Source organism: Oryx dammah, unplaced genomic scaffold (genome assembly GCF_014754425.2).
Source record: "Oryx dammah isolate SB20612 unplaced genomic scaffold, SCBI_Odam_1.1 HiC_scaffold_18, whole genome shotgun sequence".
In the NCBI taxonomy this organism is placed as follows: Eukaryota; Metazoa; Chordata; class Mammalia; order Artiodactyla; family Bovidae; genus Oryx; species Oryx dammah.
This window is the reverse complement of record NW_024070202.1, coordinates 67,724,631-67,751,734: the sequence shown is the minus strand read 5'-3', so window position 1 is coordinate 67,751,734 and position 27,104 is coordinate 67,724,631. Positions and strand designations below refer to the sequence as shown.

The following is a 27,104-nucleotide window of genomic DNA, read 5'->3' as shown; positions in this document are numbered from 1 at the left end:
CTACAGGGTGCTTAACATTTTTGTGTATATGGTTTGTCTATGTCAACAGAGTTGATTTAATCTCCCTACATGTAGCCTCCCACAATAAAAATGTTTTTTCATGCTTCTCAAAAAAAAAGTTAAAATCGTAAATTTTATGTTATGTCTATTTTATCACAATTTGAAAAAACAAAACATGGTGAATGGGAAAAAAAGGAAAGAGTTCCAACCACCCCAGCCAACCAAATGCAAAAAAAATCACTTTTCAGAATTAAAGAACACATATTCAGGAGGTTAGACAAGAAGAAAAATTATACTATGGGAAAAACATCAGACTATGGCATAACAACCCACTCCAGTAATTTTGCCTGAAGAATCCCAGGGACAGAGGGGCCCAGCAGGCTATAGTCTATAGGATCACAAAGAGTCAGACACGACTGAAGCAACTAAGCAAGGGCACGAGATGTCAGAAGACCTGGAATCTATTTAGTAACTCTGCTCATGGCCTGGTCCTTACACCATTCTGACCACAGCTTTCTCCTTGGGAAAAGTCCTAGGAGGATTAAATGAGGTAAGCGATTGCTTTGCCACACATATAAATTGGCATGATTGTGGCCAGAGTCCCTATTGCTTTTTATTCACTTCTATGAACAGAGCCAGGATGTTGTACAGAACTGCAGGAAAAGTGTCCTGTTTGTAATGCTTTTATTTGGTTACCAAAACATCAGGGCATTTAATAATGTGCTATGAAGTAGGCCCTGACAAATTCTGATTGACAGAGACTGGCCATCTTGACTCAGTTAAGGGGAAATGCCCTGGGTCCCAGCTGTTGATTCAATGGGCCATTACCAATGCCCCTCAGCTGACATTGTGTTCAGAGCACAGCCTCCATTCCCAAGAGCCCAAAGCCAAGAACGAATTAAAGAAAATCACCCAATGAGACGCTCGCTCTACGACCCAGAGATACCAGGCCTTCTGCCCAGGGTGCAGTAGAAAGAGCTCTGAAATAGGGGCTGGGGGTGACTTTGAGCTCCTGACCCTTTTCCGTACTTCAGTTTTCTCACCTGCAAAATGAGAAAAGTAGGACTTTGGAATCTTCATGGTCTAACAACCCTATGAGGCTGTGTTAACAAATACCTTGAAAACTTTAGGATGTGTTCTTGCATTTCCCCTATATTTAAACATTGAGCACTTAGCCTCACAATTACTTTGGCTTCCTGAACCCCAGTACCGACCACCACCGTCCCTCTCCGCCATTGCCCTTTGTAAATCAGTATAGGCCATCTTCAGAGAAGGCACTGTTCAGGGAAATTTGGATTTACCTGGAACACCTTAAGGATTTTCATAAAAACATCCACAATTTAGCTTTCGAATTTTAAGAGGTTTCATTTGATTTTGGAAATTTGGGGTAGTAAATTTCTCGTTTCTCCATTAAAAAAAAAAATCTAGGTCCTCTCAGTCTAATAGAAAGGATAACATCATACATTCCAAAAGGATCCTCCCCACTATTTAAAAATGTATCCCAGGCTACCTGTTTTCTTCAGAAAATGTCTGTTGGAAAGCAGCTCTTATACCCTATTGGGCAGCCTACATTCCCAAACTACCCTGGGACCATCTCCAAGTTAGAAATGTCTTAGAGGTCTTAAAATCACATACATTAGTAAAGTTTGTTGTTTAAAAACATGTTTTAGGATTTTCTTTTAAGTCTTGCTCCCTGGCTTTTGAGACAAAAGAAGTTCTCCATGTAAAAGCCCATGCATAATTTCAATTTTACCATTTCTGCTAAGTCTCAAACATGGTAATGGATAAAGCAGAAACCTCTGTTGACAGGAAGTTTATCTCTCGCTAATAAAAATTGCACATATTTATCTGAGTGTTAGAGCCATGGTTTAGCTCCCTCAGGAACAGTGAATTGTGAAGGGTAAGGTACCCAGGCAGAGAATATCTAAAAGCTTTGACCCCAGATAGAATTTGTTTAAGCTCCTTATCTTTTGTTGTTTGCAAATAAAACCCTCAAATTCTCTGCATTACAGTAATTTCTTTCTTGATGTTCGCAAGCGTGGGGAGACAGGGCAGAGTGCTTGCAGAAAGGTGATAGGGCGTTAGAAGGACTATTCTATCAGCTGACTCTGTTGCCTGTTCATCTTTTTGTAGGCAGAGCACAGCCACAGGAAGGATTGGATAGATGATTCTGAATAAATTCATCCTCTTTGGTGATCTGAAGTAACTATTGCACTTATACTGACTTTAGGACTCTCCCCTGCGTCTTTCCTGGTTTTTCTCCCACCTCACTAACTGATCTTCCTCTGCCCACCTCTTACTGTAAGAGCGGCCTTTATGACTCACTTCTGAGACTCCCCCAGTCTGTGGCTTTGAAGACAATCCATCAGAACTGATTCCCAATGGATGTCTTAGCCATAACTGCCCTGCTGAGCTCAGATGTTCCTACCCCTCTGCCTTCCTGATTTTTCCATCTGTATGTCACTAGACATCTCAGATTTAACTTGTCCAGAGCAAAAGTCTACCCGTTCCCCAAGTCTTCTGCAATATCAGTCTTGTTCATCAAGGTCAATGGAAACAGCATTTACCCACTTGATCGGGTCAGAAATGTGAGTGGTCCTTGCCTCCTCTTCCTTGCTCCTGTGGCTATTCAGGTGCTGCGGGCTCCACCTCAGCTTCTGGCTCTATCCTCTTCTCACCCATGTTTTCTGCTACCAGCCTAGTGCAAGTGTCAATCACCACTCCTCCAGACTATTAAAAAATCTCTACTGTTCCCCAAACTTGAATTCTTACCCTCTGACAGTCCATTTTCCATATTGCCATTAAAACAAATCAGATTATGATAGTTCCTTCTTTAGACTTACCAATGGCTTCTCTCTGCTTTGCAATAAATTAGAAAAATTTTGCTGTGGTCTGCAAGACCCCTACCTGCCTCTCTCAGGTTCTCTCTTTCCTTTCTCCTTCTCCTTCCCTCATGACATTCTTCCTCTTTGTGCAGGAAGCACACACAGTCCTTTCCTGTCTTAGCCCATCAATCTACCTTGTTTCCTCTGCACACTTTGTCTCCCATATCTACACCTACACCTCTGTATGTCATTATTTGATTCTCAGGTAAGATGTCAACTCTTTGGAGCAATCTTCCCTGAATGCTTTATGTGAAAGACTTCACCATGCCTAACATCCCATCTCCTCACCAGGTTTTATTTACTTTGTAGCATTGTCACTATCACTCATTATTTGCTTGCTCCTTTACTTATTTATCATGTCTTTCCATTCATTAGAATGCTGTCTCCCTGAGGTCTGAGACCTTGTTGGTTTTGCTTTCTGCTGTTTCTCTGAAATCTAGAACCTAAGACTCAGCAGCATCCTTCTACAAATACGCTTCCCTCCCATTTTCTGTGCTGGTGCCTCTGCTACTCACATGAGACCTCATGGCTTTGCATTTCCTTGACTTTTCAGCATACACTGTACAGTGAATTTGCCTTTATCTGCTAAAGTCTTTTATGAAATGAGTTGAAACCAGTTAAGAACAAAAGGGCGTCAAGAAATATAGACAGATATTGAAAGGGGAGACGAGAGAGAAACAAAAGGATCTTAATTTTGCTGAGGTTTGGCCAGGCCAAGAGATATCAGATAACATCAAATAGCCTTTGTTAAAATAACAGAAACTTTGACAAATTAAAATGTAACTGCCCCAGACTGAGTTATGGGGCCTTCCAGGCTTGAAACCATCTAACTTTGTAAAAGTATGCTACCCTATGCAACCTAGCATTGAGGATACGGTTTCAGTTTGGGATAAGGTACACATGCACACACACACAAAGACATCTCAGATTTGAGACAGAGAAGACTCTGGGTTGGACTATGAGAAACCAACAAGAATAATTTTTTTTTTCACCAAAATGAAAAGGCAGTTTGCTGACAGTGATTATATTCATTATATTATACAATGCATTATATTCATAAATGATTATATTCATTTCTGGAGAAGGAAATGGCAACCCACTCCAGTATTCTTGCCTGGAGAATCCTGTGGACAGAGGAGCCTGGAGGGCTGCTGTCCATAGGGTCGTACAGAGTCGGACACGACTGAAGCGGCTTAGCATGCGTGCATGCATGCATTGGAGAAGGAAATGGCAACCCCCTCCAGTGTTCTTGCCTGGGGCATCCCAGGGACAGAGGAGCCTGGTGGGCTGCCGTCTATGGGGTCGCACAGAGTTGGACACGACTGAAGCGACTTAGCAGCAGCAGCGTATTCATTTCTGAAAGTAACCAGAACTTTAAGAAAACAGCTACCCCCAAACTATTTCATTCAAAGATGAGAGTCATTAATAATGACTAATATCTCCTCATTCCCTAAATCTTAGAGGTCTTTCTTTTCTGTCAGAAAGCTTCTCTGAGTAAATGGATGTAAAAAGCTTCAACAAGTGTCAGAATGAAAGGGGCATGATGGTCCCTGACTGGAAGGGTAATAAGTGAGCAAAGACTTAAGAGACCTCTTTGCTTTAGGCATAGCACATTATTTTTGACGTTCCCTACTCTTTATCTCTGAGAACATTGCAGTCTCCATTGCTGCATTATTTCTCAAACATTCAGCACCTCCCAAGGTTTCTCCTTTTGTCTGTCCCATGCTCAAGTGTGTGATGTCTCTTTCAGTAGCTGTTAGTTGTGCTATGACCATATTAATGTGAAAGAGTTGGTGCAACAGAAATTACAAGGAGCATCATTGTAATTCAGACACTTAATTCCCACTTAACAGTAGATGCATCCATTGATGACTCACAGGTCATGATCCTCATTCTCCTTCATCGGTCACTCTTGTTTTTGGGTCTGTGGATGGATAGGCACCTTACAAGGTTAAAAATGAAAGACTTCTGAAAAACTTGATAACATCCTTTAGAAAGAAATGGGTAAAGAACCCTGGAGAAGGGTACCCTGTGCAGAAATCTGTAACATTCTGTAGCATATCTGAACCAAGACCACTGTTAGATGTTCAGTTGAAATTCTAGAAGATAACCACCAGAGTTGTGGTGAGCTGGTGTCATGAAGTAGACTCGTTAGTTACCACCAATATTCCCCTCCTCTCCCTGAGGTACCCTCCCTGTGATAGTCATTAGGAGACTGGGAATATTGCAAAGTAAACATCTGGAAGTATTGATAGTAAACATAGGAGAGAAATGCCTTGCTGAGCCAGCCACAGGTCAGGAAACCCTAATCTTATCGGGGTCCTGGAGACCATAGTTCCATAGACTGTTTGGATGGCGTTATGTTACTGTGAACACATATGTTTTCTTTTTATCCTTTTTTTTAGGCATCCTGTTTTGGAAAAGCTGGTTTTTAAAGGCTTGATCATTTTAGGGCAGATTATTCTATTTTTTCCCTTAAAAAAAAGGTGAAAGAAAACCATGGCTCCTTTAGAGCCTGAACAATGGGAAAATACACATTTATTTCTATTTGTTTTACTTATTTAGCTTATTTGCTTGTAATATTTCTGTGGGCTTCTCTGGTGGCTCAGGCAGCAAAGAATCCGCCTGCAATGCAAGAGACCTGGGTTCAGTCCTTGGGTTGGAAAGATCCTCTGGAGAAGGAAAACGGTCATTCCAGCCTTCTGGCCTGGAGAATTCCATAAACAGAGATGCGTGGCGGGCTACTGTCCATGGGGTTTGCAAAAAGTCAGATGTGACTGAGCGACTTTCACTTTCACTTTCAATATTTCTGTGACTGAGGATGACCACCTAGAATTCACTCTTTCTTGAATTGTAGTGTATGGATCACTAGCATCAAAATCTCTAGGGAGTTTTGCTTAAAAATATACTTGGGCCCCACGATGGCTGTTGGAATCTTTGGGGCAGCACCTGGGAGTCTGCATGTTAGTCTGTTCTCAGGTACACTAATTCTGAAAACCACTGAGCTAGAAAAAGGCCGTGGTCTGCTGGTTGGTTATAGTGCCTGACTGGGAGTTAGCTTTCAAAGCATTGAGATTCATCTGTGCATTCCTGCTTTTCTTTTCCTGGAGAAGGGTATAGCTTAAGTTTAATGCACAGAGAACATGCTTTTTTCCTGGGAATTTTTAACCTGGGGTCTATGGTTAAAAGGAGAGTTTCCAGTTTTTATGAGATTCTCAAGGAAGATCATTACTCAGGAAAGGCATGTTCCAACACCAACTTAAAGGCATGCTTTCCAGTTTGGGTGGGAACATTGAGCACTCAGATTGGCCCAGATGGTGCTTGAATCTCTCATTCTTTCCTATTTCTATTCATGTCAGAGGAAATTCTAAAGTTTATGAAGAATGAGAAATTTAGAATTTTTTTTACCTCCAAACCTCTTGGACTTCGTAACACCTATTTTCCCTCTCAGATGAATGAAGAGGGTAAGACTAAGTTATTTATGAATCATACAGTGCTACACGTCTAGAAAGACAAAGACACATAGCCATGCATATGAAAGTGTCAGTGTGATCACTTTCTTAAAGGTCTAGGTCTGAATTTCAGCATAAGGCAGGATTAACTGCACCTTTCTCTGGGATTTCTGATGTAAAGACCGACACCAGAGTCATGTACAGGCCTGAGAGGGACAGTAGAATGTGGAAGTGGGTTTGGAAACCAAAATATTATGTCAGCAGTTTTCTCTTCCATTTATTCTTACTTATCAAAACCAACTTTTTAACTCAGGGGCTTTGTTAATAAAAACATAGATAATTTCATTTGGAAGGCCCAAGAGCTTCATATTCGGGGTTAAAAAAAATTCATCTCATCCCCTCCAGGCAAAAGTACTGGAGGGCTGATTCCTCTTGCAGAACCCTCTGAAAAAATTAGTGCTGGTGAACTTCTCTGCTCAGAGTAGGGGGAGGTCAGTTATTAAATACCCACAGAGCCCTATAGCTGGAATCTCTGTGAAAAGAAAAACAACCACAAATACAATTTCCGAGTTTAAATCTTCCTTTTTATTTCTAGTACCCTCAAAACCTCTTCAAATCCATTATTACATTTGCAGAGTTTTTGTTTGTTTGTTTGTTTTCATTTTAACATGTTTTACAATGAAAACAGCTAATAGGGTATATTTTCAGGGCTAATATCCAAACAAGTTAAGTCACCTTTTTCAGAAAGCCTTTTTGTGCAACTGCAAAGTATACTTTGGGGGTGACTGTTGAGAAAGTAGACACCCCAGTGTTTGAATTAAAACTATGCAAAGAGGTAACATTCCAGAAAGGAATTTGCAGCAAATGATGGTCAGGTTCTGGTGGGCACACATTTTCATCCCTGTGAACTTGGAAGACCCAGCATGTTCTGCTGGTTAGAAATGCTATCACCCAAGCACTCCACAATGCATGTAACTCAAACCCTCATGCTGTCTTAAACCTTTTCAGTGATATATGTCAATTCCTTCTCAATAAAACAATAAAACTGGAAAAAAAGAAAAAAATCTAACACACTACCATTTTGGGGAATGAGTAAGTCCTGGGGTCAGTCTTCTTTCCCTTAGGACACCCCAGCAACCACACGAGAAACACCCCAGCCAATAGGAGAATGCCAGTTCCTTTCACCTAGAGTTTCAATTCCCCTGGATGCTTTATATATATATATAAGAAATTGGCGGAAATAGTCTAATGTCAGCTGCTCTGATCATAAAAACCTCAGGGTGCTCATTCTGGCACTGCTGCCATATGGGTTCTGGGAAAGGGGAGCAAGAGGAATCTGAGTCCCCTTGAGAAAAAAAATGGCCTAGTGCAGAGATGGACAAGGCCAACCAGTGTATTTTCCAGGATTTATTATTATGATGATTTTTCCAGGTCTTCTAGAATGTCCAGATCTTAAAGAAGCCACAGAAGAGTTGTGAGTAAGAATGCAAAAGGGGGAAAAAGACTTTTAAGAGGGGAAATATTCAGGGAAGACTGAGAAGCCTGTGGTGCCATAGCTCTGTTCAGTCACATTTTTTGAGAACCTACTGTGTGGGAGTCAATTGCTTGCTAAGTGCTAGGAGCACTCAGATGGATCCACCCAGCCTCTGCCCTGAAGAAGCTCACAGTTCCTGTGGAGGTAACTGGCTTATTGCTGGCATAGAATCTGATCCATGATGCCTCAGGAGCCCAGAGAAAGGGACACTCCTACCCCTGCCTGGTAATCCAGCATGCTGTTCATGGAAAAGGTAATGCCTGAATTCAGGAGTTCATTCATTCATTCAATTATCCAACAAATACTCATTGAATATCAACTGCTTTTCGGACACTGTGATGGGTTTGAGTGACAAAATGACATACACATTTTTAAAATGGAGACGTTAGGGGAAAAGTACATAATGAGTAGGCACAATTTATAATATTTTACAGCTGATCAAAGGGATCTCATAACTTCCCAATACCTACCTACTCCCAAGGTTTCCTGATGCTTCCATCATTAGATATTCATTCCTTTGTCTGTCACTTTCAATATCACCACTTCAGAACATCAGAAATAGATTTTGACACAAGGAAGGCCAGCAAGTTGCCTGAGGGTACTTGGAGCCAGACCTGGGATGTTGGAATTACAGTAGGTAGAAGACAGAAGTAACCAAGGGACTGACCACTGTCTTACTTTCTCCCTGGGAGTGCCAGGAGCTGGCTATAACAGACCCAGCCGTCTAAACAGTGAATCCCGCTTGCATGCTGCACAGGTTGACCCAGACAGCCTCTCAACCTCTGTCCACTGTGAAAACACAGCACACCCAAGTTGAAGGGAATGCTGAATGACACCACGTGGGTGTGCAGTGGTCTGTGACCGGAAGGTTCGCTGGAAGCAATTTGCAAAGGAGGCCTTAGAAAACCACCTGGATGGTTATTGTAAATTAAAAAAGGAAGAGATGCCACTTTTTTCCGAATAATTTTTAATACTAGGTTTATGACTGGGTACATGTGATAGTCATTAGAGCTTATTTAACTCTGAAATTATCTGGCCCCTCAAACTCCACTGGGACTGCAGGAATCGTGGGTTAAATTTTAAAATACAATGTCTGAAAGAAGATGATATGCTTTTCCTTGAAGAGAATAAATTCAGACTTTAAAAAAAAATCAGCTCTGTCTAGAAAGGATTGTTATCATTTCTTATATTTATTGTGTGTTTCCATAATGTGTTCGAGCTTAGAAATTCACCCAGGCATACACAATTTACTTGAGTCGGCTGTTGTGCCCTTCAATCCTGCGGTCCAAGTTGTGCTTTTCTAGTAGGTTGATTTGGAGATAGTCCAAATGTGTTCTGAACTCTGAGCTCAAATCTCAGAGGTTTTCACTTGTTCGGAGCCGAACATTTCATCGGGAGCTGAGAGTATGTGAGTTACACCGAACAGCTGTGAGGTACCCACCACCCTCTCCCCAAGGATGACATGTTCTGAAAGGAGGGTGTTGTAAGCATTCCTGAGCAAGCCAGCTAATCTGAGGCCTAGCTGGTTGGCCAGGGCCTACTTCTAAGAAGGCTCCCGCTGGAATTACAGCATCTTATAACCCTGATGTGCAAAGTCCCCCTTCTTCAGAAGAGCAGCTAGGACATGGAGGGGGCTGGGAGAGGGGGGAGAGGCAACGAGAGGGCCAAATGGGTGAAAAAGGAAGCTCTTGAGTCGGAAGGGAATTTTCTTTGGGGAACAGGATATTCTCTATCATTAGCTGCTCACAGGAAGGGAAATAGGAAAACAGGGTTTCTTTTCAAGTGGGGGAAACCCAGCAGCCAGTGAAAATGCTGGATTTGGAATGGTGGGGAAGGTGGGTACTTATGTTTGGAAGGCAAATGTAAACACTCAGATGCCTTTGAACCCTGAAATTGATTCTGACTCCAGCCAGCCATCCAAAGAAGTTTCATTACAGCGTCAGTGTGTCCTGTGCATTGCTGGCCTGGTGGCATCACCACCATCAGGTATGGGGCCCTCGGAGTTTGGCTAGGAGCACTGAACCCACTGGCCACAACACCCTTGATCAGAGGCACCCTCTCCGTCTTGGAACCTTAGGCCTCTTCCTCCTCCTGGCAGGAGCAAAAATGCTTATGTGTCTCATGAGAGGTCTGTGTCTGTCTTTGGCCAAAACTGCCATCGCCTCTGTTACTTTCCAAGGAAGGCACAAGAAAGATACCTTTAAATAATCTTTACCTACAGCAGAAAGTTTCTTTCAATTATTTCAGTGAAAAAAAAAAAAAAGTAGGGTGTACTTTCTAGGAGCTTAATCTAGCCCCGGGACATGGTCTAAGAAAAGTCCTATAGAGAGTGTTTCTCCTTGTGGTTACAGGAAGGCTACACTTTGGAAACTGGCACCACATATCCATGGCTCAGCAAGTAAAGAATCCATGTGCAGTGCAGGAGACTAGGAGACGTGGGTTCAATCCCTGGGTCAGGAAGATCCCTTGGAGGAGAAAATGGCAACCCACTCCAGTATTCTTGCCCGAAAAACCCCATGGGCAGAGCAGCCTGGCAGGCTACAGAGCTACATTCAAAGGGTCGCAAAGAGTCGGATATGACTGAACACAAAATAATATTTAAATACAAAATCAAGGTGAGTTGTAGGGAGCAGAGAAGGAAAAGTGAAAGTCCTTAGCTTTATATTAACCAGTATGATCAATGGCATGTATAAAAAGGAGAAAATCCTTGATGTAAAATCTTATCATCCTGCCCTGAAGTGGAAAGGCTGGTAGGAGTGACGGAAGATTTTGTTTTATTTATTCCCTGCATCTGCATCAGAAGAAAAATCAATAGCTGCCTGGCGAGTCAGACGTAAGTGAGTTATACAGGCCACTGACATGGTGGACCAAACTTTATAACAACCATATTTGCTGCTGTCAGGCCACAGGCTTCAGTGGCGCCAGCTGTAATTATGGCTGATCACCTCTAATTCAGAGCTGCCTGCCTTGATAAAGGTGTCACTGGAGCAACTGTGGCATCAGTGTCGATTAGGGGTGTCATGCTCCAGGAAAACTGCTGGAGAAAGCTCTTCCCCTCTCCAGCCCCCAGGGTCAGGAGACTTCTGGGCAACCCTTGCTTTTTAACTTTTCACCCTGAGTTTGGCGATAGTCCCTAACACTCTGATTTAAACTCCAAGGGACTCAGATGAACAGCCCTGTGCCCTGGCAGCAGATACCTTTAATAAACTAAGAAATCTCTCTGAAAACAGAGTTTAGAAGTTGGGATCTTCTCTGCTTGACAACATGCAGAGAAACAAAATGTTTGTATCACCTAGTTAATTCACTGATCGCAAAAAGGGATGAGAGGCAATAGGCTTGGGCAAAAGCTACAAATATTTTTGAAAAAAAAAAAAAATTGCAACCCCATGCCTTTCTTCTGCTTTTGTGGTATTTCCAAAAAAAGAAAAAATTCTAGCAAACTTCCCATTTTTAAAAATTACTATTTTTTTTTCCTTTTTGAAGGAGACATTAGGGTGAGGGAATGAGAAAACAGAGAGAAGATAGAGTTAAAATGCTGTGCTAACAAAATAGCCAAGTGTCTGGAAGTTCTAGGTAGAGTCCTGAGCAGGAGAGGTGTGCAGTGAGGGGTGGAATTCTGCAATTACAAAAGGGCTTCACTGTCATTTGTGAAGGATAATGTTTGACTCCCCCCTCAACCACTCCAGGCTGTTATTCTTCCCTCTATAATTAAGAAAGAGACACACACACTGTTCTCCGTGTATCCTTTAAAACTCACAGACAACCCCACCCGCACCACTGCTCCCCCAGCCAGTGGCGGAACCCACAGACCGTCTTCATTTGGGGGGTGAACCTCTAACTCCCTCTTCTTCTGATGACGACTCACCTGAGAGTGGAGTGCTAATCTTGGGAAGACAAGCTCTGTGTTTTGCAACGAGGGTCCTTCTCTCTTATGCACAAAAAAAAAAAAAAAAAGAGTGATCAACGGAGGCCACGAGAGTAGGGACCACAATTCCCACTTCTGGACGGCTCCTCACGCAGGCAAGTGTTTGGCCCAAAAGTAGGTTTGCCCTTGCTGACAGGGAGGTCAGACGTGACAGATCTCTGGTGGAGAGCTGGTGGTTGACACTGAGTGACAGAAAACCCTATCCAGCTCCAGGACACAGAGGGGCAGTGAGGCCCTGGAGACGGATCATCTGATTCTGAAGAAAGCCTGCGCTGGTGGCCTGTCTTAGTTTTTCTTGCTCATCTTTCCAACCTGCTCTTTCATCTCCATCTCTGCCTGCATCTCCACTGTTGTCCTTTCTCCAAACTCAGGGACCTTTGTTAAAATCAGCATTAAAAAAAAAAAAAATCAGAACCAGTGGACCCCTGCCCACAGAACTCGGGGTCCCTCTCTCAGTCCCAGGCAGCTGGGCCATCCCCAGGCGGTACTGTTTCTCGCTCTGTTTACTCGTTTCTAAGGGCAATTGCACCACTAAGGCTCCCTGAGTCTGGAACTCGGCCTGGGGCTGTTTTGGTTACATTGAAGTTTTTGCTTCAGTTCTGCCAGATTTAAATGGTGACTTCACCAGCACTGAGCTAAAAAGAAGAAGGGGGAGGAGGGCGAACCCAGGAGAAAGAGAGCGAGCGAGCAAGCCGGAGGGAGAGAGCCAGAGCCCGGCGCTAGAGAAGGGCCAGCACATTACATCATCGCTTGGCCTGGAATCAAGTGGGAAGGATGTGAGTCACTCAGGCTAGTTAAGCTTTGGCTCAAATTCTACACACACTCATTCCAGAGCTCTCATGTTCTGCACCTCAGGAGGGAATTCAGCCTCAGTGATGTCCATGAGGTTTGTTTTTAATTTTATTTTCTTTTTTTCCCGATTTTATAATTTTTTTTTTTGGCCCCTACCGCCTTCTTTTCTTGAGTCTTTATACTCTTCCTCCTCCTCTTTCTCTCGCCCCATCTCCCCTTTCTGCCCGGCTTTGTTTCTCTTCTTCCTTCTCCTCTTTCCCCAGCCCCTCTGCTGGGCTCCTCTTCTGGTCCCGAAGAGGCATTTCTTTTCACTTGGATCAGAGTTTTTGTTGTAGTATAGCGACCTGAATGAGTTGAACCGAGGCTGGGTTGGGCACAATTTTTTTTTTTTTTTTTTTTTAAAGCAGAGGGAGCCAGAGGGATTGGAGCAAAAGAGCCACGAATAAAAAGCAAAGTGAGACAGAGCAAACTCAGGCGAAGTTTCTCTGCCTGCAGTGTCGCTGCTAATCGGAGGAGACAGGGAGAGAGTTAAAATGCAGGAACCAATCGCTTGAATGGTGATGTAATGCAAGAACCGCAGGGTAGTTAAGTAATGTGAGAGCAAGGGGGTCAGGGTTGCAAAGCATTTACCTGCTCTCAAGGGGTTTTCAGTTTATTATCAATTGCAGTGACTGTAACTGGCTTCAGACTGCAATCTCTAATTATTCACAGACGCCCCTTTTTTATCTTTTATTATTAAAAGTAAAACTATATTATGGTATTTAAAAAAAAACATGATATTATCACAGCTGTGTATTATTTTCCACCGGGATTCTCTCTCCCTTTTCTCTTAAATGGCTCAAAACTGTTGTCTTTTCATAAAAGGTTGAACTGAAGTGATGGTGGGAGAGGGGGTGGCTTTTTGAGTGTAACCAGTGAATTGTAAATGCCTGGTGAACTCTTTGGTGTGTCCTGCTGAGTAGGAAGAGTTGCACTATTGCATTTATTATAGAGAATGTACTGTTGGTTTTTAAAGTCATAGATGATGATCCTCAACAGTAACTATAGTCTTTCACCTATTATTTCAGCTAATGCTTAACAGCAGTTAATTTTAACTTCATGCTCTTTCACGTGACAATTAACTTAATCCGGGTGCTAACTTTAAAACCTGTATGCTCTTCAGTTATTTTCAAGATGAGATTCTGTGGTCGTGGGGGCGACGATAAAAACTTCCGGATTGATTTGTCTAAAAGCAGCTAGCTAATATTTGCGAGTAAGGAATTAACACCGAATAGATGGAGAGAGAGACAGCTGATGGTGTTCTCAATGCTCTAAGGATCCAGGGCACCCAGAGGGAGAGACTTTGACATTTTGAAAATTATTACCTCGTTTCTGTGTGTTTCATAAAATACATTTAGTGCTGTGATGCTCGGCCTGCGCTGAATGCTTTCTAAAACCAACCAGCTTTATTAGACAGTTCTCAGCTGAAGCCCTCCACAACGAGAAAGCAAGTCCAGTGAGAGATCCCTGACTCTTGGCTACTCCAAAACTTCTCTGGCTCAGTGTGGACCATCATAGAGCTGGATGCATACTGAGGCATGGGGCACATACCAGAAAGGTGTTTATGTTTATTTAATGCATGTTTGGGGTATCATTAATCATGACTTTTTATGGATCTTCTCCCCTTTCTCCTTTTTGGGGCAGAGATGGAAGGGAAAGGGAAGGAGGAGGTAATTTTTGGAAGAAACAGTGTGATGTGGTAGAGGTCAGAAGGCCTGAGTGCTAATCCTGGTGACCTTGAGCAAGTCCCTTAAAGCATCTGGGCTTCATTTGGAAATGAGGGAGTAGACAAGGTAGGAGACAAGCCCCTCCTCCCTGTGTGGAACCAATCTAAGGTGATCTCTGAAGTCCCTTCAAGCTCAAAAGCTCTGCGTCTGTGTCCGTGTTCTTTAAAAGTTTTGCTAAAAGGTATTTGGCATAGCTTTTCAGAGAAACGGAGGTTTCAATTCAAAATGAATTAGTGCGTTGAAAGAAATGAATGGAGGAGGGTGAAGGGGAACATGTCTTTTCTCACTTTAAAAGTTGGTTTTTGTTTTTTTGTTTCTTTTGCTTTTTGGCATGAATGTGCCTCTTGTGAAATTCTGTTTCCACTTGTAGCCTGTAAGGAGTCCTCAATGAGAGATAATTACTTAGGTGAGTCTGTCAAAAAGAATGGTGGAGAAATCCAAGAATAGAGTAAACTTTTCTGAAAGACCCCACAAGTCCCTCAAATGCATAAAATGGTGCTAAAAATACAGGAGACATATATGTTTCATCCACTTCATATTCATATTCATATTCAAAATAGTATTTTTAGTGAACTCTACCCCCCCCCCCAAACTTTACAACTTCTTGATAGCTTTCTGTAATTTCAACATAAATTCAAGTTTTTAGATGAGATTGAAGGCTATTTAAAATCCTCAAAAACTTGAAAGGCAAAACTATATGTGCTTGTAAGAATATAATTTTACTAAACAATATCCCTATTCTTCTGCCAAATTCCAGGATAGTAGCCTTATTGTAAAGTATGTACTTATGGACCTAGTTTAATTGTGCACAGGGAAAATTGCGCCTGTTACGGGTGGCAGTGGCGGGGCGGGGGCCGGGGGAGGTCGATTACCCAGAACTGAAATGAAACCACTGGTGAAGTTATTAGTCATTGTGCAGAGATTGATGAATGCCAAGTATGTGCTTGAGACTCTTCAGGAATAAAGAGAGCATGATTTCTTTTTTTAGAGCATGACCATTTGTGTTGATTTGGCTCCAAGGTGTTCACCTATAATCAGAAAGGTCCTGAAATGACTGACAGAGAGGCAGGGTGAGGAGTGTGAGCCTCACTGGGATCCTCAGTCAGACTTTTGTTACCTCACTTTCTCCCCATGATAACCCGGAAGAATAGGAATCATTAGCTCTGCTGTTTGGTAATTGTTTTGTTTGGAGTTTTTGTTTTGATTACTGTTGTGTTCTAATTGAAATGTGTATTGAGGTACTTGTTGACATGCATGTATTTGTAAGGAATAATACAGAGCTCCCATGCACCCCTTACCCATTCTGGTGACATCTGACAAAACTCTAGTAAATATCACAACCTGGATACTGGCAATGATCACAACTGGCTGATGTTATTTAGTGTTCTTATTTATTTGTACTTATTTGTGTGTGTGTGTGTTGCCTTTATGAATGTGAAAACTGAGGTTTAGACTTGCCACAGTTCACACAAGCTTTAACGCCTCGAGTCCAATCCACACAAAGTCTAGCTTGCCATCACTGACAAACTTTTCTCCACCCTCAGGACCATCAGGGGCCTCATGGCTGTGCTTGGCAATGAGCTATCTCTGTGACATTGCCCTTGTTTCACATTTCCTTGAGGCGTGGTCTGAGTGGCAGCTTTGCCCTCCGTGGGGGTCCCTACTGCCATGCTTCACATATTAGCAGGTGAAGGAGGAGGCAGGGCTTTGATGGCATAAAAGAAGAGGTATAAATATATTCCATCTGTATTCCAGGCACAGAGCAGAGCGTTATCCACTGTCTACCCCTACGCTAAGTTAGTACTGAACTCAGCCTTCTTCCTCTTCTCCTGCCATTTCTCCCCTGTAGACACATCTTCAACATGAAGGAAAGGGGATGACATCAGAAAAGCAGACAGCTACTGATCAGAGAAGGACTGTGGTCTTTTGAAAAGAGCATGGAGTTGGAGGTCAAAAGACTTGGGTTCAAGTCAGTCACTCCTCCAGTCACTGGTTATATGACTTTGGCAAGCCACCTAACCTCACTGTGCCATAGTTTCTATCTTTGTAAAGTGAGGATAGCCATACCTACCATGTAGAGTTGTCAGCGTTGGAGACATTCTTTAAGGGCCCCAGCACTCAACGAGATCACAGGAATCATGTTTCAGCTGCTGCCTTCATGAGGATGCAGGAAAGGGTCCTCCCAGGAGTCTCTGCGGGTGACTGACTGCAGATTCTAACTGATCATCCTATTCCCAGCATCACTCAGGCTGCTTCCTTTGCCAGCCTTTCTTCCCTTATGTCTTCTTTTTATTCAGAAAAGCAAGCAGGTCTGAGATCAAGTCAGGTACTTGAAACAGAAGTAAATGTACTGTTCTGATTAAAGTGAGGTGAGGACTAGTGCTGATAAAATCTGCCAAATTCCCAGTGACCTGAGCGGAGGGAGAGATGAGAACAATGCAGGCTGGAAAAAAGACTCTTGCATTCCCATTCATGCTCAGCTGTGGCTTTGTGAATGGGAAAATGGAGTGAAATGGAGAAGAGCAAATTCAGTCATGAGAACTGGATTCCATTCTGGACTGGACTAAGAGAATTTCTATTTGCAATAGTTCATGCATGTAATGCATATTTATAGTCAGGTGACACTACCTTTTAGGCTTGTTATTTCCTCTCTTGTGTCTTTTCTGGTGGCAAAAATGATGTTTTAGAGATTGAAAAGGAGTTTTCCAAGGTGACAAGGGACATGACTTAGCAACTGAACAACCACAACAAAGGGATATGATAGTGAACTTGGTGGGTTTCTATTACAGTGATGGAGCCCGAGACTTATATCAAGAGTTTCATTCCAGGGGCTCCAAGCCTCTGCTGGAAACAGACTTCAGGATGTCTCAAGCTGCATGATGAAAATGTCTCCGGTTTACTAAGTACATGTTGGTCAGGGAGGCCAGGTCAACATCCAGAGACAGAAATTAGTGTGGACTTGAGGCAGAGTGCTGTCCTGAGCCCGAAGGAAATTAGGGTGGTCACTTCTGAAACTGCACAGAAAAAAGTAGAAGCAGTGGGTTGAATGCAGGCTTCTTCTTTCTGCTCTCTTTCTATTTGGTCTTTGTGGGCCTCTGATCTTTGAAGGGAAACTCCTTTTGCATTGGATTTTTGAAGGATGTGTGTATGAGTACCTGTGCCAGGGGCCATGGGCATCGCACAGGGATGTGGGAAATAGTTGAGAGAAGGAAGGGACACGGGTGGCATTGATAAATGGGATAGTTGTTGTTGTTCAGCCGCCAAGCTCTTTGCGATCTCATGGATTACAGCACTCCAGGCCTCCCTGTCCCTCACCATCTCCTGGAATTTGCCCAAGTTCATGTCCCTTGAATCAGTGATGCCATACAAACGTCTCATCCTCTGTCACCCTCTTCTCCTTCTGCCTTCAGTCTTTCCCAGCATCGGGGTCTTTTCCAATGAGTCAGCCACGTCAATGAAAACTCTGTGGTCCAAATTTTAAGTTTATAAATGTTTTCCTATATTCTGGCTGTGCCATGCAGCATGCGGAATCTTAGTTCCCCAGCCAGGGACTGAACCTGTGCCATCTGCAATGGAAGCTCAGTGTCTTAACCATTGGACTGCTGGGGAAGTCTCTGAAGTTTATAATTTTTAAACAGACTTTGCTAGTCTGATCAAATTGTAGAACAGTTTGGTGCTTTCAGCAGTGTGTATTTCATGAATTTTGGTTGCAACCACAGCAGTTCCTTGACTACTTACATCCTTGAAACCTGAAATTGACTTGACTGAGCACTCCAAAGTCCATGACGCAGTACACGTACACTTTATAACAAGTCCATACATCTTTCTTCCTGTGCCTACCCTGGCAGGAGAGCTTATTTAATGATTGATGAAGCAATGCTGCACCCAAGAAGAATTAATCAATAGTTTGCAATCATTATGGAGAGTGCGACAGTAGTTATGCAGTAGCCAAGACCCACCTAGCTATCAGCAGGGTCTTCCTTTCCTCCACATGATACCCAAAATTGAATTCTACCTTATCTATTTTTTTTCCTTGTTGTTTTTAATGACTGAAATAGAACTGGATGTGTCAAACACAGCAAAGCCTAGGAAAAAACAGGAAGGCTTCAAAGGAATGCCAAGCTATCTATTAATGCATAGACTCAATCACTCATCTTAATGGGAGATGGGAAATGGGGCCAAGAGGCAGTGTTCTATAAGCTGGAATGCCTATCATCAATTACTGTGTTTTAGGAGCCTATGAACTTTAAAAATCAAAGATCTTTAAAGGCTTAAAGTCATGTGGAGTTGGGTAAGTGTGCTAACACGGCAGAGGGGCCAGCTGGGCCTCTTGTAGCCTTATGAGTCTGGCTGCCCAGTTGGCTCTGCCCTTCTGCCCTCAGTGGAACCTATATCACTGCTAAGGAGAGGTTGCAAAGCAAGCTTCTTTGCAGAAGTGGAACCTCTTTATTAGAAATCATTACGTCCCATGTAATTGTGTCCTATGCATTGCTTTGGAGTCAGACAGATCTGTGCTCAAACTCTGGCTTTGCCTCGTGTAGCTGTGTGATTCTGATCTGTTGGATGCTTCTGATCCTTGGTTACTTCATCTATGAAGTGGAGTCCATGAGATAATGACTATAATGCACTGAGCATGGAATTAACAAATGTTCCATAGGTGTTAGTTATTTAATGATGAGACTGGCTGACTTTGTTTGGAAGTCTGGGTAGTGGTCTTTGGGGGGCATCAGTAGTGTAGAGAGAAACACCGTTATTTAGTAGTTCCTTTCCGGAAAGGTAAACTGAGTCATGGAAGGCCAGGGAGGCTGTGAACAGGACAGGTGAGGAGAGAAGCGTAACACTAGCTGTGGGACCATTTCTTCACTGGCCAGAAAATAAGGCCTAAAGTCTCACTTTAAAACATTTTATTTCAGAGTTAAGAAGCTCTGGCTCTCCCCCACCCCACGTCTTTTAGTTAAGTAGTAGATGGGAAACAGAAGAGACACGGGTTCAATCCCTGGATCGGGAATATCCCCTGGAGGAGGAAATGGCTACCCACTCTAGTATTCTTTTTTTTTTCCTATAAATACAAAGTTTATTTGCTCTACAATTGACATGCAACACATGCTCAATAGATATATACTGAATAAATAAATTATGTTTATAATTCAAGAAAATGTGTGGGATATAAGAATACATAGCTGGCATTAAGTGTATAAAGTAGACATTTTAGATATACAAAAGAACCACTCTAGTATTCTTACCTGGGAAATCCCATGGACAGAGGAGCCTGGTGGGCTACCGTCCATAAGGTCGTGAAGAATCGAATACGACTGAAGCAACTTAGCATGCACAGATTTCTTTTTTAGATGGCATAAGGCAATTTTTCCTTTGCATCTGCCTCTTCTTTACCTTCTTATTTATCATAATACTTCAGTCAGTTCAGCAACGCTCTTCAAAAAAGGGCTGATCTCCTTTAATTCCTCTGGAATTAATCATAATGACAGCAATTATGATAGACCCATTTAGTATAAATGCACATGTAAATTACTCTCGTGTTGCGTTTTCACCTTCAGTTCTGCTTTCGCCAGCACCCACCCTGATGCGGGTTATGAAGTGGCCTCTTGCTGGCCAAATCATTTTCTTTAATTCAGACCTTCCCCTAACTCAGTGTGAAGCTGCTTGTTGCCATTTCCTTCCACTGAGAGTAAAGAGGAAGCGCTTATGTACAGGTCACAAGGGATGGCATTTGCTTTGCCTTTATGCTCAGCATCTAGAACTTCCTTAGCTATAGAATAATAATTCTATCATTCTAAACGTCTGGATGAGGCAGAAATTTTAAAAATCCCTAAACCCAACCCGCTCACCTTACCGATTCAGAAATTAAGGCCTCTCCAAAATGTGACAAAGTATCTGATATTCTAAAGCTATCTGATGGCAGTGCCAGAATCCGGCTCCAAGGCGTGAGGAGCACATTTCCACCCTGCCAGGCTCTTGGACTTCCTGGACCCAGGAATTGCATCTTCTTGCTCAAACAAATGCTTCTAGTTCCCCTTTTGAGTTCACCGTCTTGGGATGGTGCAGTGGGGAGAGTGCAAAGAAAGACTCCGAGGTACAGGGGCACAAAAGAGCCGCTGGCAGGCTGGGAGAAACTGGGAGTCATTCAGGCACCTGGCTGTGCAAACACTCCACCCTCTGGTCTGGAGGGAGGGGTGGAGAAGCAGACAGATAGTCTGCTTTCTGCCTCCAGCCAAAAGCTCCCCGGTGTCTAGTTAGTGGGTGGGGCGTCCCGTCGTCCCTGTCTGTAAGTGAGATGGGGTAACCGTCCAGGAGTCAGGCTCTCTGTGCTTCCCACTGCTCTCTCCCTTCCTCCCTCTCCTACCAGCCCTCACCACACCGAGTGCCTGTCCATGTCCAATGAGGACAAAGCTTGGAAACCACCCCAGAAACAGCACCCACCCACCTGCAGGATGTGACCTCTGGGCTCTGAAACTCGCTGCTTCCTCCCTTTCCCTCCCCACATAGGGAACTGTTTTAGACCACAATTCCCAATCCAGCCTCACTTTGCACTTTAATCCCAAAGAGACTCTGGCACTTTGTGACCACAGAAAACTTGTCACTTCATTAGGATTCTGAAAAAGGAAAAAAAAAAAAGAGCAAAGGGTAATTCCTAGTTGTTTTAATGACTTTGCATCCTTTGCCGTGGAAGCAACTTTCGGCTGTTAGGCACAAAAGACACCAGCGCTGACATCTAAGAGTGCACGGGGGACACCATTTTTCATAATGCTTTATCACAAGATCCTTCACAGCCGGTTAACCCAATTAATCTTTCCACAGTAATTATCCAGGTGCTGTTTTATTCAGTTTCCCTGAAGTCTCCAAAGCTCCATGGTGTGGAGATGAACTATTGTGCCTCCCGACCTTGGAAGGATGTTTCTAACTAATTCATGATTGTTAAGTGCTTGGAAGATGCACTTTGGAAATATGCTGGTGCTAATACGTCTAGATTTTGCACTGTGCAGCTGGCCAGTATACGAGTTGAACATCATTCTTGCTGTTTGTAAATCGTACAAAGATGAATATGATGCCTTCTTTTCTCAACGAGGTATCTGTCCCCACATCCCTCCCCCATCACACATTTGTTCTTTGTTCCATTCTCTCCCAATCTGTATTAAGTTGCCTTCAGTGAGATAGCCCGGTGAGTCTTAGGATTTCTTCCAGGAAGTGAGAAGGCTCATCATGCCACTTCTAGCCACGTGGTCTTTAATGAGGCAAATTGAAAATTGCTATTGGCTGAACTGCCAGGAAAAGGAACACAGTTTTCTGTATGATAAAGGGGTTTCAAAACTTTTTTGATATGAACAACAGTAAGGGATATATTTTCTATTGCAGCCCAATAGAGTCAACATGTGTATGTTTACATATGTGTTTACATATGTGTGTATGTTTACATATGTGTGTGCGTGTGTGTTTACATATGTGCGTGTATATTTATGTGTGTGTTTACACATGTGCATGTATGTATAGTTTGATAAATCAATACTTAGTCTTTACTGTGTCTTAACTTCTTGGAGATCACATCCTAAAAAATACTAGTCATGTTGGATTAAACTGATTTCACCAGTTCCTCACTAATACCTCACTAGTACCCTCTAATGAACTGCAGCCAGAGTTCAGAAAGCACTGGCATAGTGGAAAGGTCAGTGGAGTGCTGGACTAGGGTCAGGAGACCAAGGTTATATTGCCACCTCTGTCCCAACTCCAAGATTCTGTCCCCAGACCTCAGTGTCCTCATATAAAATTAAGGAATTTGTTTTCAAACTGAATTTACCCCCGGAGTACTTACCAAAAGTCTTCTTATGTAGAAACCCAATATGAAAAATAGAGCTTCCGACTGGTCCACAGCTCTTCCCTCAACTCATGTCCCCACCTCCACCCAGAAGTCCTTGGAACACAATCTAAATACTACTAGGCCAGAAATCTCCTAAGTCTCTTCTTGTTCTGTCATTCATTGATTATTTTATTCTCTTGGTAATGGGTTTATCTAATGAAACACACCTGGTTTACTTCTACTGATGCTCAGCTAGGAATTTTCAGTTGGTCATCTCCAGAATCAAAAGGCATTTTCGCCGTAGGACCAAGGTTCTTTCTTGCTTCAGCTTTGCGACTTGTTCTCAAGCCTCGTGACATAGGCTTCTTCAGGGGAAAATGAGTTTGAAAGGCCTTTGGTGGAAGTGTAAGCAGGCAGATGTGAGGACGCTTATTTATGTCATTGTGTCTATTTTCTTGCCTCCTAAATTCAGCAGGTTCTTAACTCTTAACACAGCTCAAATCATTTGGCTTACAGCTGGTAAAATACAGTTTTCTGGTTCTCCGAAAGAAAGGCTTTTCAGACTTATAAAAAGAGAAGCTCATAAGACTTCTTGAACATCAAATAGCTCTTACAAAACACCATTTTGATGAGTTAAGTGTAAATGAATCAGAAACATACGGATTAAATTTCCCTTGAAAGACACATGGGTTTAAGAATTAAGGGGCGGGGTGGGGGGGGGGAAGTGCTTGGCAAGATGGATTTCAGGTTTTTGCCAAACCTCAAAATGTTTGAAAAATGGTTTGAGATGTTTTTAGCTGAACACAAAATGCCACGGAGTTCACCCATCCCAGACATAATAGCAAATCTTTTTGACAACAACTTTATGACAAGAAAAAAGGCCTGTGGGGCTTTAGCCATTTTGTCAGTTCTCTTTTGATAACCCCCCTCCCTTTACCAAAAAGCCCCACATTTATAGGGCTAGGAGAGCTGTCTGATTGACAAAGTAAAGTTTCAAGTCAAGCAATTACCAGAAAATAACCCCACCACTCAAAAATCTTGGATTTTTTTCTCCCATACTACCCAAAGTCAATTATACCATTTTCTAAGTAGAATAATATACTCTAGGGATGTGGAGTATTTGATATATTTTATTCACTTGTGTCTAGAGCAGTCCACAGTTATTCTAGTCATTTGTCTGACATTAGTGTGCCAGCTTCTTTGGGGACGGAAGAAAAAAGCCCACTAAAAGCAAACAGATTGGAGGAAAATAGTCATTGGTTTATTAAAACGGCCGCACCATGGAAATGCTATATATTAGAGAGGCAGGGCATGGGTTGAGGTTTTCAAGTTGCTGGGAATGGTCTTGGAAACTTGAATTCTGTTGTAGCTTCTTTATTTAATAAGCTAAATGAGAACTTCTCTGCACTTTTGAATTTTTACGGGCATGAGGAAACTCAGGTGCAACATGGAAAGGACTCATGGATTGATTATCTTATAAGAGCTGTGGACCCTGTGTATTCCATGCCCTCTCATTCTTTTTTACTGGCTACTGCTGACAGATGCCGGCTGACACTTTTACAGTCTCTCCTTTTTCACATGCAAAAGCACAGACAGAGTGGGTTTGGGGTAAGCTGCACACAGCGAGTGAAGGAAGAAGCCTGGGTGAGAAGGCTTGGGCCAGGCCATTTGCTCCGTGTAGCAACGTTGTCTTCAGCCCCTGTTTCATTTTCCTGTTTAAGCCAGGATGACCAAGGTTTGCTTGCCTGCTTCCTTCCTTCCTTTCTTTTCCTTTGAAAGAAAGGATGCATTCAGTGACTGCCAATATCGATTTAGAAACTAGGGGACAACAACGTACTTTTCAAAAGGTTTCAAGTCAATGTAGACCACAAAAAAAGCTATGCTATCTTTAAATCTATATGTTTTAACTCTGTGCTGGAAGTAATGGGGAATCTATTTATTATCTTGTTGGTATAGCATCTGACACCATGTTTGGAGGTAGGACCTTCCTCTCCAGGAAAATGGAAATTAATTTGTTGCAAAAAGAGCACCAAAAGGACAGTAACAGTCACATAAAACCCAGAAAACCATCTTCAGGCCTTCCAGTGAAAATACCTCATACTAGTGATTGTTAAAATATACACCCCCTCCCCTTCTCATGCCTATTTATATTTATTGAGCTCAAAGTGAGAAATAAAGGAAAACTAGGAATGCTGGAAAGAAATTCAATGATACTAGCTTTCTGGTATCTGAAGTCTTAGAGGACTTCAGAACAGAAAAAGCAGGGCCCGTCTGGCTCCATTTTTACCTTTTCTGAAGCAGCTTAATATGGGATAATAGGACCAAGAAGGGCTTCATTGACTCTGGAAAATGCTGAAGCCTTGCCCACAGCTCAGTGCCTCCCTGCCGCTTACCCTAAATCTTTCTCTCCCTTTTATTGTACTGCCCTCTAATTCAAAAAGGATCAGATTCATGCAGTATAGTCTATCGAATGGTTCTTTTCATTTGTAACTCAGACACCTACATGAAATACTGGAGGACTCATTTTTTACAAGTCTAAATGTATGCAGTCATCCTACACACCCAGTTTGTTCTCTACAGATCAGGCAGAATGGACACACATCAGAGAGCATGTGTTCCTAGATAGGGGTGGTTATCACTCAAGGAGATTGCTCTCATCTCACGTTAAGCTATGAACAACAATAATAATTTAACGTCTTCTTGGTCTGTGTTGATGTACTTTAACAACCTGCTTTGCTCAGAGCCCCTACCACTGATATCCCCTCTCTTTCACTCTCACACACACGTATGTCCATGAGCCACACACACGTGTATACATGCAGTGAGGGGGCTAACTTCTCTTCTTCCCTGGAACAATTCATGTGTCCCCTTTCCTGGGATCTCTCCCTCGAAACCCCTAGGATGTCAGATATCTGTTGAGGGATTCTCCCATTATGCCTGTGCTGACTTGCGTGGCTTGTTCGTTTTCCTTATGACAGGATGGATTTCTTAAGGGCAGGGGTGATCTTTTATTCACTCTGGGCTCCTAGCACAGTTCTTGAAACATCTCAGGAACTGAGTAAAATGTTTTAAAAAAATAAACTTAAAAAATAATTTTAGTTATGTTTCTGTTGGAATGTATTTTTACCGAAGCCACAAAAAGTAGGTGGGACTGAAATTTCCCCTCCACAGGCCCTTTTGGGTTCTTCGTCCTTGTAGAAAATGCAAGCAGTAAAATACAGTGGAGTTTTTGCTCAAATGATGAGCTCCCTGCTTCATCTTTCAACTTTCTCTCCTAACCTATGTTTATCTTCAGGGTCTTATTTATATCTATTTCCTTTCGATAAAAATAGAAGCTCAAAAAAGTGAATTTAGCACACGAAGGATGATACCTTTAGCTCAAGCCTGAGTTCACAGATACAGCTAAGATGCTGCCCTGCATGTGGACGTCCAGCTAGATGTTCATTTTCTGAGTCATCTGACTTCTGAGTTTTCACTTTTTTAAGAGTATAATTAAGATAGGTTCCCAGGGATTAAACAAAGTGAGTAAAGCAGACAGTCTATATGTTGAGGCCCATATAAGGAGATTTGTGGGCACCTGCCCAAATTGAGAGAAGCATTACAAGCTATTCAAAACCTACTGAAATGTCAACACACTTTTGAAAGGGGTCCATTAGGGATGCAAATGTGTGGTTCCCTGATTATGATAAGCACTGGAAAGAAAACAGTGAAACCTATTAGCAGGCTTTGAGAACTTGGTTTTGAAGAGTGGGGAAGACAACTCTAGTTTCTGCTGAAGTCTAGGCTTCATTTCTTTCCCTAGCCCATCCCTGCATTCTGAACCGCCGATTCTCATGATTTAAATGGTCTTGAAAGTTTCTCTGCTTTCGGATAAAGCCAATTAACTCATCTGTAAATGGGCCAACTTTGAAATTCTATCCACGTCAGATAAAGTTCATTTTAATAAGGTTCATTCTCTGGATTACAAACTGTAACTTGTTTGTGTAAAGAATCTGACATCAGAAGCTCACATCAGGCTTCTGATGTATTTCTGTTTATTCTTACATGGATTTTTCTTATAAAAGGTTCATTCTAATTTAAAATCTATAATTCTAACTGTGTAGTCTTTTCTAAATCAACTCACAGTAGGGGTATATTTCTATTTAATAATCATTTAGGGCTTTTCTGCAAAAATAACTGATTCATCTAATCAGAAGGACACCTTCAATTCTGGCAGTCTTGAGTTGTTCACACATGACGTCAAATGATATTCAGAGTAATGGATAAATTAAATTGGAGCCTAATTTTTGTGTAATCTCTCTAAATGTAAAAAAAAAAAATGTAATTGATTTTTCCATCTTCCTTGATCTGGAAGGAATTGTATCAATTTCCAGGACGTCATAAAACAAAATATTTAAAGTATGTTTCAAATAATAAAAAAAAAGAAATTCTTAACTTAATAAAGATGTGGAATTCATTTATGAAAAAAAACACTGGCTGTGGACCAATAGGCCAGAGAGTCTGCCAGAAGTCTGCAGTAGACAGTCATTCTTGAATGTCCACTCTCTCCCTCATCACTCCTGAGCCCACTCCATATTAAGAAAATGAATTCTCTCAGCTGCACTGGACTTGGAAATCACTGATTTTGTTTACTTTGTTTTTGAGTGAAAAACCAGAAGATCTTTTTTCCGTTTTCTGCCTTATAAGGAAACCAGTTCACAGCATTTATAACTATAGTTCTTCTTGTCTTATTTTAACTAAGCAAGTTTTCTTGGCATATATATTTGATGCTTGGGAACCTTACATAGAAGTTATGGCTTTTGACCCTCTGGAGAGCTTCAATAATTGAAATAATTGGCAAAAGAGGAAAATACCTAACTATCATAAGAAAGCTTCAACATTAACCTAAAGCAAAAATTAGAAGCCCTGGAATGAGCATCCCCATTAGGCTTTTGTGCTTT

General features: G+C 42.2%; 1 protein-coding gene across 3 annotated transcripts in view; it reads left to right on the top strand.

Annotated features, from left to right (window-relative positions):
• The window catches only part of CREB5 (cAMP responsive element binding protein 5), a 442,462-nt gene that overhangs the window by 296,971 nt on the left and 118,387 nt on the right, over positions 1-27,104 (top strand). Inside the window, exon 1 of one of the 3 annotated variants that reach the window (XM_040259718.1) lies at positions 12,584-12,682. The exons of the other annotated variants lie outside the window; for them this stretch is intronic. Within the exon in view, the coding sequence (XP_040115652.1) occupies positions 12,636-12,682 (47 nt within the window). The 5' untranslated portion in view covers positions 12,584-12,635. Of the gene's footprint in view, positions 1-12,583; positions 12,683-27,104 lie in introns of those variants that run through there. 3 annotated transcript variants of the gene reach the window in all.